This window comes from Lycorma delicatula, chromosome 1, assembly GCF_047948215.1.
Source record: "Lycorma delicatula isolate Av1 chromosome 1, ASM4794821v1, whole genome shotgun sequence".
NCBI lineage: Eukaryota > Metazoa > Arthropoda > Insecta > Hemiptera > Fulgoridae > Lycorma > Lycorma delicatula.
In genome coordinates this window covers 51,519,000-51,534,882 of record NC_134455.1, presented here as the reverse complement: position 1 = coordinate 51,534,882, position 15,883 = coordinate 51,519,000, and the positions used below count along the sequence as shown (strand labels likewise).

The 15,883-nt window shown below is 37.4% G+C and overlaps 1 protein-coding gene across 3 annotated transcripts in view; it reads left to right on the top strand.

Moving 5' to 3' along the window:
- LOC142318092 (uncharacterized) overlaps positions 1-15,883 on the top strand; it is a 127,522-nt gene that overhangs the window by 71,854 nt on the left and 39,785 nt on the right. For all 3 annotated transcript variants that reach the window (XM_075354622.1, XM_075354628.1, XM_075354638.1), the window contains 2 exons: positions 4,400-4,598; positions 7,633-7,720. In XM_075354622.1, the coding sequence (XP_075210737.1) occupies positions 4,400-4,598; positions 7,633-7,720 (287 nt within the window). The remainder of the gene's footprint in view (positions 1-4,399; positions 4,599-7,632; positions 7,721-15,883) is intronic.

The window sequence follows — 15,883 nt, the reverse complement described above, 5'->3', positions numbered from 1 at the left end:
CACACAGTATACTCGCTAGGGACATTGCTGCTTACCCGCGCCTAGAAGTCTTCTCCCCAGTCTCTTCCATGTACCTCCTACGTCTTCAGGATGCTAGCCACCATGCTCTGTACCGCCTCCCATTCTCTCTTCCCTTTCAGCATGTGAGCTACAGTTGTTTCTGGAGTGAGGCCATCTGTGCCATGCCTACGCCGGACCACAGCCCACCTTTCGCACTCGTAAAAAGTGTGATCTGGCGTGTCATCCTGGCCGCAGTAGAAGCACCTCGGTGTCCGTCTTCTCTTGAACCGATGTAGGTAGACCCCGAACTCCCCGTGTCCAGAGAGGAACTGCGTGAGCCAGTAATCTACCTCCCCATGCCTCCTCCTGACCCACGGTCCCAAGTCCGGGATCAGTCTCCTGGTCCATGTCCCAGCCGTAGCCGTTCTCCACATCTCCTGCCAGTTGACCATCAGCTGCCTCCGGGCTTCCGCCTTCGGCGTTCCTTCGTATGTGGAGACCAGCTTCGGAGCACCCCTCCGATGAGGCACCCCTGCAATGACTGCCACTGCGCATCCTGATACGGTGCGATACGCCGATGTTATGCGTATCGCCGCTCTTCTGGTAAGGGAGGCTGGCATCCGTACGTTCTTCTTTCTCGAAAGTGCGTCCTTCCAGGCCGGGACCGCGTACAGCAAGACGGAGGAAACCACTGAAAGGATCAGCCGTCGCTTGCTCGCCCGTGGTCCGCTGTTGTTGCCCATTAGTTTTTGTAGAGCGTCTTGTATCTGCTCGGCCCTCTTCGTGACCTCTCTGAGGTGGGTGTTAGACAGCCCATTCTCGTCAATCCACACGCCCAGGTACTTAGCGCAACCGGACGTGTGGACCCGTACGTCATCCACCATGAAGGACATTCCCCTCAGTCTTCTTCTGCTGGTGATCGAGACAGCCGCCGTCTTGTGCGGTGCCAGTCGTAGTCCTCTCTCCCCCAGCCATCTGCTGACGACTGCCACCGCCAAGTTTGCCTTATCTTCTACCATCTCCTCCGTCCGTCCCGACACCATCAGCGCGATGTCATCTGCGTACGCGACCGACTGGCATCCTTCCGGGAGTTCTTCCCGCAGAAGGCCGTCGTACGCGATGTTCCAAAGAAGAGGCCCAAGCACCGACCCCTGCGGAACGCCTCCAAACATGTTGAAGTCATCTTCTCCTTCCTCTGAGCGTACCTGCAGAGATCTCTCATGCAGGTAGTCATTTATTACGGCGAGCAAGTAGCTGCTGATCCCTCTCTCCCGGAGTATTCCCATGATCACTCCCCATGGCACGCTGTTAAATGCATTCCTGATGTCTAGGAGAATGATTAGTGGGATCTTCTTTCGTCGCCACGTGCCTGCCGACTGGACTCTGGCCCACTCTAGCACCCGTCGGACGGCGGACGGCGTCGACGGTCGATCTTCCCCGAACGAAGCCGTACTGGTCTGGGGAAAGACCTCCGCCGACCTCATCTCCAACCGCAGTCTTTCAGCGATCAGTCTCTCATACAGCTTTCCCATCGTGTTGATGAGGCAGATAGGCCGGTATTTCCTGGTTTCTTCGGCTCCCGGTTTCGGGAGGAGGACCAACCTGGCCTCCTTCCAACAGCCGGGAAAATTCCCCGTGGACAATGCCCTATTGAACATGTCCAACACCGTCCATAGGTGCCTATCCACAACACCTTCATGATGGACCCAGGGATGTTATCTGGGCCCGGGCTCTTCCGCAGGCTCATCTTCTTGGATGCCCACTGTAGTTCTTCTACAGTGAAGCACCTTTGTTGATCACCAGCTATCGGTTCCCATTCCTCCTCTTCGACGTGGAAGAGCTCCGTTATCGCTGTGAGAGACTGTTCCCTTGTCAATGGGGTCAGGCGCCTACCAAACTTCTTGGTGACGATCTGGTAGGCCCTGCCCCACGGATCTTGCTCCAGGTCTTCCACGAGGTGTTGCCACGCCTCTTGTTTGGCAGCCTTAATGGCTCTACAAAGGCTTCTTCGTGCTGCGTGCAACACCTCCATTTCCTCCTGCAGGCGCTCAGAGTCCCTTCGTCATGCGCGCTGCATCCTCCGCCTTGCTGTTTTGGCTTCACCACACAGTCTTGCAATGTCCCTGTTCCACCAATAAACATTCTTTACGCGTCTCCCAGACTGTGGCCGCTGTTTCACACATTCCCCCTGTAGGATGGCCATGAATTCCTCGGGGGTATGAACACGCCTACGGGCCACCTCTGCCGCCGTCCTATCCGCTACCGTCGCGGCCTGCTGTTCCAACGGCCTCCAGATAGGGTCCTGTTTCGCTAGACCCCTTCCGCCTCCTTGTATTTAAAAAATTATGGCTTTGTGGTTGCTGGGAAAATCATCTTTTACTACCTTTTTTTTTTTTTTTTTTTCCGGATATCCATTTAAGTATACTCAGTCGGAGAGAGTGACCTTTTACTCTAAGGGAGTGTCCCCCGCCCACCGGTTGTACATCCGGCATGGCAGGTTAGCTCCCCCAGTCTCGGATCTTTAATTTTATTTTATTCGCTTGCCTCTAATCCCCCGCCTCGGAGACGGGGTATGGCTACGCCACCTCCCATCCCCTCAGCAGGGAACCGGGTCTCGGTCATTATGTCTTTGCCTCTAATCAGCGGTACCGCCCCCACTAAGCACCGAGGCACCCGCAGGAGCGGCACCGCCAACCGGGACTCGATCTTTTATTTGTCCCACACTCCCCAGGAGTTCCCCCCCTTCTCAGGTACCCGCACACCACGGCGTACGGGCCCTCCACGGAGGGACTGCTTCTACTACCTGCCAGCCCACTATCCTACTTGCCACCCTATCTGAGGCCGCTGTCAGATCCAACACCGATCCATCACTCCTTGCATCATATGTAGGCACTCTGGTCCTGACCTACTGGGCTGCAGGCATGCATTGGGCTTACCCATATCCTCGCGCCCACAATCCACCCTTGAGGGTCCTCCATGCCATCATTGGACACACCCCGACTCCCTGCTCTTGCATGAAGGCAAGCCAGGGTGGCCTAGGCGGGGGCTACCTCCCATCACTATACATGCCACGCTTCAAGACTCCTTATATTTATAAAACTTCCCGTTAGAGTTTGTTTATCACAGCTTTAAATTTTCACTTTTATAGACTTAGAAGAAGTCCACTGGCGTGTAAATATGCAACTATTTTTCTTTCATTTCCATTATCTAAATCAGCAGTAATATCATTTCTTAGCAGGAACCTCTTTCTGAGGTCCTCATATATGGTGCACTCTTCTATTAGATGCTTAATTGTAAGTGTTTTATTACAAACACCGCACATTGGTTTCTCTGCACTGATTCCAGGCCCCTACACACCGAGGTTTTCAGGGCTCCCATGCGCCGAAATATATGGGCACCTTAACTACATGCTTGCCATCACGGAGGGCATGTGGACAGCGAAAGGCCTCCGTTACACCTGCAAATAACTTTGACCGTGGCCGCCACAATGCCAGCTCTAAAGGTGGTATCAATCTGTGTCCTTAATCATTAAAAAATTTGTACCTGCAGGTGGCCACAAAATCCAGTCCTTAGATACGGCCTACAGATGTAATTCGGCCGAAAATGAACATGTCCGAGAACAACACTCGGAACCCTGTTAGCCAGCTGCATGTATTGTATGTGACTACAGCTGTTGCCGCCCTGGACGTGGAACGTAGATGTTGTGTTCCGGACACAACATCTTGGGGATCAAGAACATCAGAACATTGTGGGGATTATCTACCTCAGGACAATACTATTAAAAAAAATATTATTATTATTATTATTTGTCTTATTTTTTTATGTTCTTAAACTAATAAATTGTAATTATATAAACATTTTCAATTGTCAATCTCCATATCCTGATCAAGCCACGAACACATGACAATATCTTTATATTGTATTATATATCCTTACTAATTAGAAGGCAACTTCATCATAATAAATTAAAGTAAGTGTTTAGATGGATAAACATTCATTTATAACATGTTCTAGTTAACATGTTCTAGTTGTAACATGTTCAACCTAAATGCACTTTTAACCGTGGATTTAAGCTTGTTTTCTGTTATGGACCTGATCATATTTTCTGAAATTTGAGGTAATCCTGGAAAAAAAAGATTATAAAATTAAATCCCAGAGTAATATAAAGATGAAAACTAAATCTAAATTTAAGTTTCCATTTTCACATCAGTAAGAAGCTCCTTATACTTAATTTCAACAGAGTTTGTAAGTAAATAAATTCTGAGAACTTTATTTAATTGAATATTTCATGTACATAAAAATATATATATATATATTTGAATTTATACTACACACTTTTCTTTGATATATAAAAAATTATTGTATTTCATTTTTGTTGTAATGATCTTCTCTTCTGCAGGTTTTTGTGTGTAAAATATGTGATGTAAAAGAGAAAAATGTATGTGATATACAAAATCATTTAACGAATTGTCATAAAGACTCACTTACTGGTGATTCTGACTTTCAAGTAACAAATCATGAAGTAGATGAAGCTGATAATATCTATGAAGAGTTGATTGATGATGGTGATGGTGGAGTTATAGAAACATTAAAAGCTGGTAAGTCGGGATCAATATCAGTATCAGTATCACATTTCAGTATATCCTGTACCAATACCTTTATAAAATTTCTTTTCTTGAAGTCAATTAAAAATATTCAAATACATAATTTACAACTGGTGAGTAATGAACAGTATACTTTGTGTGTGTGTGCATGCACACACACACACACACACACACATGCGTGTTTCAACAATTTATATTTTGGAAAATTCTCTTAAACTTCACTGTAATAAAATCCACTATAATATATCAAAAGTAAGGACCAGTTGCTACTTAAAAGTGATTGGCAAGAGATAACCAGATCACACATAAGCAGTAGCTTCCATTATTTCATTAGATTATTATGTATTCTTAGGAATCTCTTGCTTTCTTATGAGAGTGAGTTATGATACAACATTAGACAATTTCTTTGATTCAGTTTATCAATGCAAAAGGTCTTTATTACTCTACAGTCCTCTGTGAAGTTGAAATTTATTGCCTGCACCAATGAGAAAAGGAAAATTAATAGAATGGACAGCTGAGTTCATTAAAGATTAAAAATATCTTTAACAAGACAATCATTTTGAGTTCCAGCAGATGACCATGATGAACAAGTAAAATTTGACAAAAAGTTATGGTTTATAAATATGTACTTACCTTGGAATTTTCAGAATTTTTCATCATACAGCCTAGAACATTATTGAAAAATTAGGCTGTTACAATTAGTGTTCATGATTATTTGCAAATTTTACTGATCCAAATAAAAATCAAGGGATGTCATCTGCACCAAGCAGTTTTTACACTACCACTAACAGACATGAAATAATGTAAAAGAAACCAGTAAGAATTAGTGGTTTAACTATCAGTAGTTTAACACTGGAATATCATTGGTCAAAATCATTTAAATTTTGAAGGGATATAAGATTAATTATTAAGCAATCAGTATTGCATAATTTTAGAATTTTCTTTCAGTTTCAGCTGGGCGTAAATTCCCGTTCTGTAAAGTAATTATAATTTTCTTCAGTTTTTTATCAGTATGTCGAAAAGAAGTTTAAATAATATTATATTTTTTAGGTTAAAAAATAAATTATTGAGGAATAAAAGTCCTAATTTTTTTTGCAATTGGTTTGAAGCGAGTTATAAAGCTTCAAATTCATCAGTAGATGTGTAACGAGACTAGTATATATAGCAAAAGTTTTAAATATTATTTGTTAAATAAAGAAATTTGGCAACTATTTGGGTTTCTTTACATAATTATAATGATTGTAAGTTGAGGAAACCCCATTTAACTCAAAAATATCAATTCAGTAAGTTTTCTTTAATAGAAAATAATGAACGTTTTATAGGTTAATCAAATCTGGGTTTATTTCAACTGTATTTTAATTTTTTTATTATTTCTTAAGTCGTGAGTTTATTAACTACCTTATTAAATTTAGAAACCACATCAATGCAAAAGTTTCTCATTATTTTTAGAAACCAGATAGTTAGTGATTTTTTATGTTAATACCAAGATAAAAAAAAACCATACAGTGATGTAATTCAAGTTTAAGAAAGCCAAACCAAATTTAAGGAATCCAAGTTAGCATGGAATTTCTAATGATTTTTGAGTAAAAAACATTAAGTAACGTTTTAAATAAAAAACGTACTCTCTTGATTATTCCATGAAAGTGAGAACAGTACTCAGTATTAATAAAAAAGGTGTTGCTGTGAAATACTTTTGCTTTGCTGTTCCTCCACCTTTACAATTGAGATTTGTTGTTCAGATTGGAGGTAATTATTATCAGTAATTGTTCACATTTATGATTTGTGCGTTCTTACTGTTTGAAAGATACATCAGTTTTAATAGAAACTTTTTGACTACCTCCTTTGTAATTGACCTCTCATGTACTTAGTTTCCTGTCATCCTTTACTACAAGTAGGGAATTAGTTTTCAGTGGTTTAAGTAAAACGAGAAATTAAAGACAGCAGTGGTAAACTAGTTAAAATTCCTGCTGTTGTATTTTTATTAGCACTTTAATACTTACACATTTTGGTTTTATTTCTCTAAAATATCTTCTTATTATTTTCTTTTCTCTATGCTGCATCTAACTTCCAACTAATCATATTATTTTCAACCTCATTACAACTTTGCATTAACAAATTTTCTTTACTTATTTTTGCTTCCATTAATTTTATTTCTGAAGAGCCTATAGTGTCGGGTCTTCAGGATTTTTATTATTTCTGTGGTCATCCATCAATTTTAATACATTCTTTATTATCCATGATTTTAACAGTACACTTTTTTCCTAAAATGTTCTCTCTTGGATTAATTATTCTCTTAATAAATCCAAAGTAAATTATCCATTTACTTTGAATTGAATCTATTTTATTATTTAATCCTAACCCTATGATTTTTCCAAACCTTAACTTCACATTTTTCTCTTTTACTCTTTGTCTGTATCCCATCTCTTCAATTCAATATTATATTATTTTGTGTATTTATTCAATTTTAATGCATTTTGTGTTAATAAAATAAATCAGAAAATGGAAATTTTTTAAACATTTTTGACATGTGACTGATTCAATGATTTCTTCCCATAAATAGTCAATATTACTGACCAGCGTTTAGAGGACGAAATTTTCTGGATCCCTTTTTTGGCAGATTTTTCAAAACTTCCTTCAGTTTCTTTCCCAATTGGTTGTTTCATTCAGTTCCAATTAATCTGTAGACCTATACTATTGATGTAGCAAGCCTAATTTCTGATTTTTCAATGATGTATACCATATTTTCACTTTTAGTTTGGGATTTTAATATGAAAACTATTTCTCTTCTGTTTCTATTGAATGGCTTACAAAGATAGAATTTTCTAATTCTTTTAAATGAACCAGCTACATTTTAGACTTTGAGAAATATTTAAGCATCTTTTTTCAAAGTAGTGTTTTCCATAATGGAAATGAAAAATTGAATCATATTTCATACTTATTATGAAAACTTATTATCTTATTTAAAGCTGGATATTATGAATAGGAAAGACTTGAGTTACTTATTAATTTGCAATTGTTTATGTTACAGCTGCAGATAAACCAGCCTTTGTTGTACAAGCTATGCATAAAAAAGGATTGTCATTTTTTGGAGATATTTTGGACAAAACTTACAAACGGTATGTGTAGATAATGTAGTTAAATATAATTTGAAAATGGAGAATTTTATTTATAAATTTCAATTTAAATTCATAGAATACTGTAAAATACTCTGAAGACATTTTTCTAAGTAGTAAAGGAAAATATGAGAGGGAATTAGTGATACTTTAAAACTGTTTCCTACCATTGCTATTCCACAACTTAATTATCATCAATAATTTAAAAATTGAGAAGTAAACATGAACTCTATAATAATGTAAATAAAAAATAAATTTGTACTTTAAGTGAATTAGGAGTAACTTTTGGCATAACAGAACCGTTCTTTACAGTAAACAAAAGTCATAATCAATAAAGGAAATTACTTCCACTGGCAGAAGATAAATTTATAAAGAAACACATTGGAGTTGCTTGTTAGATACTGAAGAAGATGTAACAAGATCATAGCTTGCTTTATTACCATCTCAACTCTGACTGATACTGAGTGCACATTGCATTATAAATTCATAGTTAAATTTTTTACTAATTATTGGGTGCTTGGAATTGAACCTGGACCCATTAAGAGCAGATATAACCTTGAAATATGTGTGGATGATCTGACTAAATTGAGAATGGTGTTAATGAGGTAAAGGCATCGGAGCATAATTACCTGCTTCAATAACCATATTAAGTTCTGAAATAGTTATGTTGAAAGAGAAATGTGATGATCTTAACAAAAAAGAAAAAACATATTAAAATTTACGAAGGAAAATTGAAAATCATTCAAGAAGAATAAATTTTTAATTTAGTCATCTTATCATGTCAAGTATGACAATGATGAAAACTGAGATAAGAGTGAAAATAGGTCATTGATATAACAAAATAATGTTAATGATGAAAAATATAACAGTGAATGAACACATTTTGCTGGAAAGAAGGAAGGAAATCATGGCCAATTGAAAGTAGATTTGTTAGCAAGAAAAAGAAAATGAGTTAGGTAGAAAAACATAAAATACTGGTATCTTAGAAAATTTTCAGCGTATGTTTGAGCTATCCACAGCAAGTTAATGGCTTATATATATATAAATATTATGAAAGATTTTCATAGAAATAAGGGTGTAACATTTTATTGGAGCAAAACATGGGTAGTGGAAAAAGCATTTTGTAAAATACATATATATATATATGCCTAGAGAGCACGGTTTCCATGGAGTTTTAAGATTCCATATTTTAAAAATTGGTAGCTATTAATCCTTTAAGACCTTCAGAAAAGTGTGAATCCTTCTGTAGAATATGACACAAATTTACAGTAACAGAGATTTACAGTTAGACGTTCTGAAAACCTTGAATACTTCTAAATAATAAGATATTGAAACTTCGTGTAATGTCAGTGATGTTTCTGCAGCCATTTAGAAGGAGCAACAAGAATAATATTTATACTAATTTCCATTGCAATTTGTTAAGGAAATCACTGGTTTAGTATGTGTATTGCATAACCAATAAAAATGTAAAACAGTGATAGGGGCATGCAGAGTTCACAGAACTTTGACCAGCAGCAAGGCTAAATTTGGCCGAAAGATTTAAATAGTTGCCTGAAGATGAAGATGAAGGGATTGTTTATAAAGGGATAACATGAGCTCCCATTACATCATGTTTAGTTCCTTGAAGATAGAGAAGAAGTGATTGTTTTTAAAGGGTCAACATGGATTACCTACCTCTAGATCATGTTTTGGATATCAATGACATGACAAGCTTCTTTGGATAGATTGAGGATAAAAATTATAATATAAAAAATGTATAGAAATTGTAATTCTTCTTTAATCTGTCTCAGTGAAAGAAGGTCATAATATTTTACTCAGTATACATTTTTAAATAATTATAAAACATTTTCTAGTTGAAAAGTTTGATAAATTGGGAGAAGCTAGTAAATGGGGGGCTTTGCATTTTAATTAAAAGTAACTTATGGACTGAATTTTTAGGTTATGATAATTAAATATAAGATAATTATATAAGATTTATCTTGGGATTAATTTACTTAATCTGATGTGAGAGAATTGGTTGTTGAATCATTAGAATGTTGCCTAGAATTTACATGTTTAGAGATTTTCCATTGATTATCAGAGGTGATTTTAATTTTCACAGTAAAATAAGAAAACCTCAATCAGTTACATGCTTTGGAAGTAGTTAAATATACTTTCTGTCTACAGAAGACAAAACACAGATAGCTTTCATTTTATAAAAATGAAAACTTCTAGAAGTAATTCAAGTTAATATTCTACGACTTTATGGTGCTACTATCCTCCCCATTATACTGTGTATTTCAGAAATCTGGGGATCTTTATTAACGTAGTTAACAGCTCCGCAATATTTTTTAAACATTTATTTTATCTAGACAGAGTTTACCTGTCTAGATAGCTCAAGTTGCTAGAATAGACGATATATATATATATATATATATATATATACGAGGTGCGACAATAAAGTAATGAGACTGATGTGAAAAAAAATGTTGCTTACCGTTTTAGTCACGTTTAGTGTTGTCTCGGTCAAAGTAGTTCCCCTCTGATTGCACACACTTATTCCAGCGCTTCTGCCATTGATGGTAACATTTCTGGAACTCATCTTCTGTAATATCCTCCAAGACCCTCGTCACAGCTTTTTAGACATCTTGTGTTGTTTGAAAATTGTGTCCCTCGACCGCCATTTTGACTCTTGAAAATAGAAAAAAGTCGCACGGAGCGATATCTGGTGAATAAGGTGGCTGTGGTGGTACTGAAATTTGTTTTAAGGATAAAAATTGCTGTACTGACTGAGCAGTATGGGATGGCGCATTATCGTGATGCAGAATCCAATTATCAGCAATGTTGGCACGGACACGAAGAACTCATTTACGAAGTCTTTCTAAAATTTCTTCATACCGTTGCGCAATATTTTGCGGTTTCATTTCTTTGATGATAGACACAAACACGTGTTCACTTAATACAGCACAACTCATGACTGAGCAGTTGCATCAATGTGCCGCTTGGACTAGAAGTAGATTATAGACCAAGGTTAAAGATGGTGTGCCTACGCAAGCTGCAGGGTTGCCACATCTTCCAAAGAAAAATCAGTCTCATTACTTTATTGTCGCACCTCGTATATATATCATTCATCAGAATGATATTTTTCAGATTTATAAAACTTAATTTTTAAAAAAGAACAAACTGACAGTAATAAATTCAACAGGTTGTCCAATGCATAGAATGTTTACTCCTACTTTTGATCTTGGGGAACAGTTAGGCTTGAACATTAGATTTAATAAAAGCAAATGTTTCACACACTTGCAATTTTCATCATACAAGAGAATTTATTTATATTCTGTTTAAAGTTTTTTTTTAATTTTTTGGGTGAAAAATGCTTTTAGTTATCATTGCCCAGGTCAAAATAATAATAAGAGGTTTCTTTATGGATATTAAAATATTAGTAAACTAGGATTAAAATTATAATGAAAACTAAGATAATAATAGGAATAAAACTGAAATAGTAAAAGAAACACAGCAATTAGGATGATATGTAACCTGATTAACAAAATAATATAATAAAATTTATGACGGGTTCAATTGTATTAAGTATATTAGTCCGTTTTAGAAGTAGCAATACCTGGTCTTAGTACATCCTTATCATTTCCTAGGATGTGCCATATGTCCCTTGGCATTTAAATTTGCGATGTAACGCCGCATAATGTACGCAATCTACAAGGATATGTGATGCTCAATCAATCAGCAGTTGCACTGAACGCACAGTGACGCACTCTCCGCTGACATCAGGTATGTATAAGTAGCTGTGGTATGTCCCAATCACAATTGGCACAGGACCATTTCCTCTCAGCAAATCTTTCTGCATGAAGAATCCCATGGCAATACTGTATCTTTGATATGTCAGAGTTTATTATCCACAGTAGCGGTCCAGTCTCCTTGCCACCTTCTTTGAAGTGTTTCTTTAATGAAATTAATAAAATTAGTAGTTGTAAATCAGGTGGTGAAAGACGGTTGGCTAGATGCATCTAGTGGAATCTGCACGTTCATTACACAGGATTTTCACATGACTAGGGATCCAGAAGAAATTCACCTGTGTGTTGTGATGATTTAATTCAGCGATTGTATTATGTATTTCGGTGACAATAGGTTGTCTGGAATACAAATCCTCTAAAGCTTGGAGAGTACTATATGAATTACTAAAGATAAGGATGTGACTATGTTTTGATTTATTGATATTCAAGGCCATTTTGTGGGTGTATAGTTCAGCATTGTAGGCACTTGTAATAGATCAGGTAGACCAAACACAAGTTCTGTCATTTACTACAAAAGTGCATCCAACAGTATCATTCTGCTTTGACCATTTGTGTATACTACCGTGTCTGGATTTGTCTCTTATAAAAAAATGGTAAAATATTTGATGAAAGATGAGAGTTGTTAATTTTTTATTATATGCGATGAGGTTGTAATTAATTTTTATTGGGTTGAATCTCCACAGAGGATATGTACAGGGAAGATTGGAAAATAGAAGGGGGTCACAATGTAAAAGATACATTAAACGCCGGGTATGGACACCCATTGGTGCTGTATTATCTGGATGATTTTCATACCGTTGGAAATCAGGGTTTGTGAGGACTTCTTTAAGAACCGGGTGATTTGGTTGTCCTTTAAGATGGACAGAGTGAGATACTCGCAGCTGGTCAAAAGTGATAGCTTTCACCGCAATCAGAAGTATGCTTGTGACAGGGCTTGATCTAAATACACTACTGGCAAGATGAAGAAAAGAGTGGTGGATAGCATCTAGAATCCTAAGCATGGTATGACGTGCTGAAGAGTAGATGATTAGATGATTAACCATATTGTAAACAGGATCGTACTAAAGAATAAAAAAAAAACATAACATTTATGATCAATCAGGTCCCCATTTGGTGTTGCTAAGGTCTCATAGCAAATCTAGAATTTTTAAACATCTCGCCTATAACTGTTTAAGGTATTTGGCCCACATAAAGTGACTGTCAAAAAGTAAACCTAGAAATTTAATGTCAAGAGCAATTGGCTCTCCATTGAGCAGGACTTGTAGAGTGAAATGGTCTTATAGACGAGAAAAGACTACACAGTTTGTTTTCTCCTGTGAGAATGTGAAGCCGATTGACTTTGGACCAAGTTTCAAGGCAAGATATAGTATTCTGTAGTCTCTTAGCTATGGCTGTTGAGTGAGTTGTGATATATATAGCAAAATCATCAACAAATACAGAACATGAACTAGGTGGTTGTACACCTTTAGTAATACTGTTGATGGCTAAAGTAAACAAGGTATTTAGAATACCTCGTTGCCATGCTGTGTCATACGTCCTCCTGATATCAAAGAAAATAGCAATAATTTGCTGGCTTAACAGAAAAGGATTTGTGATAGCTGTTTTCTGTGATAATAGATGATCAGTGGAAGATCATCCTTGTGGAAACAACATTGTTCTGGAGATATCAAAGTGTGCTTCTCTAAATGCAGGTAAGCCTTCAGTTCACCATTCTCTCCATCACTTTAGATAAAACACTGATCAAGGAGATGGGACAGTAGTCTGAGGAGCGTGCTTTTTCTCCATCATGTTTAATGACTGGTATGCCAGTTGCTTCTGACCAGATGTGTGGGAAGACTTGTGCAGAGAAACCATTATATACATATATATACAGTAGGTGAAGAAGGGCCGAATTGGGGTGGTTTGAAAAGATACTGAGGCGGATGTTATCAGGTCCAGGGGAATTCATGTGAGTTTTTTAATTCATGCAAAAACTTATTAAATGCAAAGGGAGCATTTAATTTGCCGACCGAATCACCAATTTTTAAGAGTATGTTTTCCATTTGTATCTTATATCTTTGAAATTCATTAGTATATAATGAAGTTGGGGACATCGAATGAAGACAATCAGCTAGGTTAGTTGCGACTGCAAAAGATGATGTAAGGAGTTCACCTTCATGAATAATGCTGAGGATAGACTGTTTGTGGAATCCACAAATTGCATGAAGTTTTCTCACACAGCAGACATGGGAGTAGTGTGTGAGATGGGGTCACTGTAATTCCTCCATGATTTTCTCTCAGCTTCTATGAATATGTGATGACATTCTCCTCTAGCTTTACAAAATAAATTTACTTGTTCATTTGTTGGTCTACGGTTAAATTTACACAGTGCCTGCTCGTTTCTTAATTACGTTTTGGCAATCATAATTCCACCAGGGATGGAGGGACACCTTGTATTTCCTGATGTTTATGGAATGAATCTACTAGCATTTTCAAGTACCAGTAGGGGGTAAAAGAGGAAGGGCATCAGCACTATCATCATATTGTGATGGAAAAGCTTTATGGTAACTGTTCCAGTTTGCTCTTTCAACTATCCATTTCTGTGGTCTTTTTTACACTACGCATTTGGCACCAAAAACAATGATAATTGGTTTATGATCACTGCCATGTAAGTCATCACAAACAGACTACTTAATATGAGGGAGTAAATTTTTGAGCATAAGGAGAGATCAGTTGGACAATGACGACATAAACCTGCATGATTCATCATCCAGTCCAAGTCCTGCCTCACGCTGTCTTGTGATATTTCCTCAAGGGAAACTGATTGTTGGGCCCCATGAATTATGGTTGGCATTAAAAAAATGCCAACCATAAAATTAATAATAATTAATAGGTCGTCGACTGATTGCATATTTAAAATATTAGATTTGGTTAAAATCAAGTAATATCAGTATATCAGTAATATCAGTAATATTAGTATCTATTACTATTAACAATGGAGATAGTATTTGAGGAGATTTTGTATATCTAGTGTACCAAACTCTGAGTTTTGTGACAGATGTAGATTGCAAATGTGTTATTTGAATGGGACAGAGGTCTCTATGGTGACTGTGAGGATCTGGGTAGGTATTGGTATTCTTGTAGCTGATACCTTGCCCTGCATGACGATAGCAACCCCACCACTTTATCTGCTATCAACAAGACAGTTGTATCTCTCACAGAAGTAGCCTCTGAGAGTTACTGCATCTTGTAGAAGGTGTGTTTTTTGGAAGCACATTACTAAAGGTTCTGTGCACGTGTCAATACCCTAACATTTTCAACCCAGGAACAAAGACCTCAAACGTTCCACTGAATATGTTCATAGGTGGTGATAACTATCGATGTATATAGATACAGATTAACTGTTATAAAAAAATAATTTATAGGTGGTTCTGATTTTCTTTTGTAAATAATACTTTATGCAGATTATTTGTTGACTTATTATCCAGTTTTTCTTTCTTGTGTTTATAATTTTTATGAATTGCTTTGCTTTTTCGGGCATGTTATCCCCTACCGGGGGGGAAAATGAGAGACCTCGAGATAGTGATGGGGATTTGGAAGCGTGGGAAGCCGGAGATACTGTACCAGGCGTTGATTTTTTGGTAGATATCTTTAAAGGGATCTTGGTAGTTTGCTGCATAGGTGGTACAGCGGGGATTTTATTTGGTAGTATGCATCGATTAATGCATTTTTGGTAAATCACTGTCTGTATTTCCACTAATAATACCTTTTTTCTTGCCTTAGAGAAGGAGACCCTCTGTGGGTCCACTGACATGTTCCTTTCAGTGAGGCAACTTGATCAAACAAAATCTGAATGAGCTGTTTAAATTCACTGCAGGTTCCACACTGTTTTACCTTGCAGGGGCTTGGCTTGATGTAGTGGCAGCAAAAGAGATGTCTGGTTTAACTAGATTCTGGAAGATCAGTCTTTTTTTTCTTTTTGTGATGTCGGGAACAATAGTTTCTGCTTGGTGCACATTTTCAGAATTGCTTTTTCTTCTTTAAAAGTTGAGCAGTCTCTCCAGTAAGCATAATGCAATCCTCCACAGTTAACACATTTTTCTTTCTTCTGACAGTAGTCTTTGTGGCCTTCTTTGCCCATCTAGCACATATTGTGATATAGTGGTATGGCCATAACTTTGACACTGGAAACATCGCTGTGGATTAGGGCCGACAGGTATCCTACTTTAATTTTCTCCAGTGGTGTGGGAAGGTTGAATGTTAAAATAAGGGAGGGAATAGGTTTTACCATCCCAGTCTGATGTTTCATTATTATCTTTATATCTATAACACCTTGGGGATGAAGCTCTTCGGCAATTTCATTAATGTCCATCTCAAGAAGATCCTAACAAAAAATTAC